Source organism: Plasmodium reichenowi, chromosome 9 (assembly GCF_001601855.1).
Source record: "Plasmodium reichenowi strain SY57 chromosome 9, whole genome shotgun sequence".
NCBI lineage: Eukaryota > Apicomplexa > Aconoidasida > Haemosporida > Plasmodiidae > Plasmodium > Plasmodium reichenowi.
This window is the reverse complement of record NC_033654.1, coordinates 288,174-291,460: the sequence shown is the minus strand read 5'-3', so window position 1 is coordinate 291,460 and position 3,287 is coordinate 288,174. Positions and strand designations below refer to the sequence as shown.

General features: G+C 17.4%; 1 protein-coding gene across 1 annotated transcript; it reads left to right on the top strand.

Moving 5' to 3' along the window:
- Positions 1 to 1,034: 1,034 nt before the first annotated feature.
- On the top strand, positions 1,035 to 2,704 carry PRSY57_0906100 (P1 nuclease, putative; the record flags this gene model as incomplete). Its single annotated transcript, XM_012907301.2, has 3 exons — positions 1,035 to 2,094; positions 2,336 to 2,424; positions 2,606 to 2,704. 3 exons carry the CDS (start codon positions 1,035 to 1,037, stop codon positions 2,702 to 2,704), a joined length of 1,248 nt encoding a protein of 415 aa, XP_012762755.2.
- Between the last annotated feature and the right edge of the window lie 583 nt (positions 2,705 to 3,287).

Here is a 3,287-nt window from a genome sequence, read left to right as displayed (position 1 = left end):
TCTTCTTAAGGTATAATATTCTTTTCTATTCTTTTTTATATAATACATAATGTTGTAACTAAGGTAATTAGTTTGTATTTATTTTTGAAAATATTATAAAATATATTTTATATATATATATTTATGTATTTATTTATTTATTTGTAGCCCAGATGGGATTAATATAAGGAAAGGAAATTACAACATGATAAGAAAGATACAAAAATAAAAAAAAAATATATATAATATATATAATATATATATAGTATATAATTATACATACATATATTTAAAATACATATAATTTTATTTTATTTCATTTTATTTTATTTTTATGTATTTTAAAATTAAATTATAATTAAATAAATAATACACGAAGGTATATATTTATTTGAATATAATATTTATAATATTATTTTTATATAATTATAGTTTATATGTATAGAAAAAAAAAAAAAAAAAATAAATAAATAAATAAATATATGTATATATATATATAATTATATAACCATGTATGTATTTTTAATTTAAGCTGTTTACTGAAATTAATTTTAAGGTACAGCTTTATAAATATAATTATTTCATATATAAGATTTATTGCATAATAAAAATATTTATATTATACTTTTTTTTTTTTTTTTTTTTTTTGTTTATTCATTCTTTATATGTTTTTTTCCATTTCTTTGTTTTTCAATATGATATAAAGCAAAAGAAAAGAAAAAAAATAAAATAAAAATAAAAAAAGAAAAAAAAAATAGAAAGAAAGAAAAATAAAATGAAAGGAAAGGAAAAGGTATCCGTTCACACATAAATGGATACCATATTATACATGACTAAATGTATATATTTTTATGCATAAATATTTTTTCATATTCCTTTTTTTTTTATGTGTTATTATAATCCTTTCTTTATCTTTAAAAATTACTAAATATTTATATATTTATTTGTTTATATATTTATATATATATATATTTATTTATTTATTTATTTGTTTATATATTTATTTGTTTATATATTTATTTATTGATTTATATATCCTCACCTTTTAACCCAAAATGGTCACTAAAAAAAAGTGTTGGAGACTAAAAGGTGGGATGTCTTTGGTATCTTTTTTTTGTTTTTTTTGTTTTTTTTTGTTTTTTTTGCTTTTTAATAATAATAAAAGCATATTATATGTGGATTGTTTTAATAATGAGGGGCATGAGGCGATAGGTATGGTTGCGATGTCTGGTTTAAAGAATGAGCAATTATATGAGCTGAAGAAATTATTAAATGGTAAGGATTTAGTGGATATCGGAAAATGGGGACATGTAGTACATGATAAAATAAATGGAGCTAAAAGTATGCATTTTAATTTACAAGAAAATGATTGTAGAAATATAAATTTTGAATGTAAGGATACAAATGGTTTATGTTTAATAAATTCAATAAAATATTTTTATAATAAATTATTATCTACAAATCCTGATTCACAAAATAAAATATATACTAATATTGATAAAAAGGAGACATTAAAAAAATTCAAATTTATATATCCAAGAAATATTAATTTTACGGATTCGGATTCATTGAAATATTTAATATCGTTAATAAGTGATTTACATCAACCGTTAAGAATAGGATTTACTCATGATAATGGAGGACAAGATATAAGCATTACACATTTTAATATGGATGGAACTAAAATTAAGACAAATCTCTTTGAATATATGGATAACGAAATTATAGATAAAATGATAAATAAATATCAATCATCATGGTATAGTGGATGGACACATATCAATCGTATTTTTGATGAACATAAAAAAGATGAAGAATTATTTGAACAACATGGAATACAAGTTATAGATATTTGGGCTAAACAAATTATAAGTGAATTCTGTTCAGAATTTTATCTTCATAATTATGTAACACATTTTATGATGACTAAAGGAGATCAATTACATTTTGATACATCCAAAAATATTGATATATTTTATGATCTAGAGTTCTTATTGGAAAGATTGATACGTTTTAATATATTAAGAGCTGGTTCTAGAATATCTATTATATTAAATTATATTTTTTCAAAAAAAAAATTTTCTCATTTCAGAAAAAAATCTATTTTTGATAAGGGTACAAAAAATAAAGAAAAATATATCAAGATGAGTGTATAGACCCTTATTCATACAATGAATAAATATATATTATATGAATATATATATGAAATATATTTATTGTATAAACAAAATTTATATTATATTTATATTATATTTATATTATATTTATATTATATTTATATTATATTTATATTATATACCTATGTGTCTTTTATATATATATATATATTTTTTTTTTTTTTTTTTTTTTTTTCTAGATTTTCAAGAATCACAAGGATATCATCTTGCATCCGCTTATAAGAGCAATGCTATTTTTATTAACCTTACAATAATATTTGTCATATTGGTACTATATAAAAATATAAGTGTGTTTAATATATATATATTTTTTTTATATATAAATCCAACAAGAATTATTTTATCCTTACAAGATGGTTTAAAAAATATATATATATATAATGTATATGTTATATATATATATATTTTTTTTTATTTTTTTTTATTTTTTATTTTTTTTTATTTTTTAGTTGCTACTATTTTATTTCAATATTATCATGAAACGAAGAAATAAAATGCACCTTCCCGATAAAATAGAACATATAGAATTACAAGGAAAATGTAACTAATCCTATTTTTGTATATAACCAAAAGGGGATGGACTACAATCTGATTAGAAGAAACATTTTATTTTATATGATAATTTTTTTTTACGTCTTTTACACTTTTATGGAGATAATATTATATATATATAAAGATATAATTATGAATGATATACAAAAATAACATTGTTTTTTATAACTTTTTTTGTTTCGTATACACATGATTATATTATATCCTTCTATTATGCCTTTATTATATAGTCTGTATAATGAACTTGGGTATTTCTTTTTTTTTATATGTATACCAAGAAATAAAATATATATATAATGCATATATATATAATACATATATATATATATATATATATATATATATATATATATATATATGTGCATGTTTTTATTTATTGATTTTTCATTCTTTTCTCCACTTGTCATTTGTAAGAAAAATAAAATATATATATATATATATGTACATATACAATGTATATGGTACTTTTAATTATCATACCTAATTATTTATGTAACTTCTTTTATATATATATATATATATTTATATTTTTTTTTTTTTTTTTTTTTTTTTTTTTTTTTTTTTTTTTTTTTTTTTTAA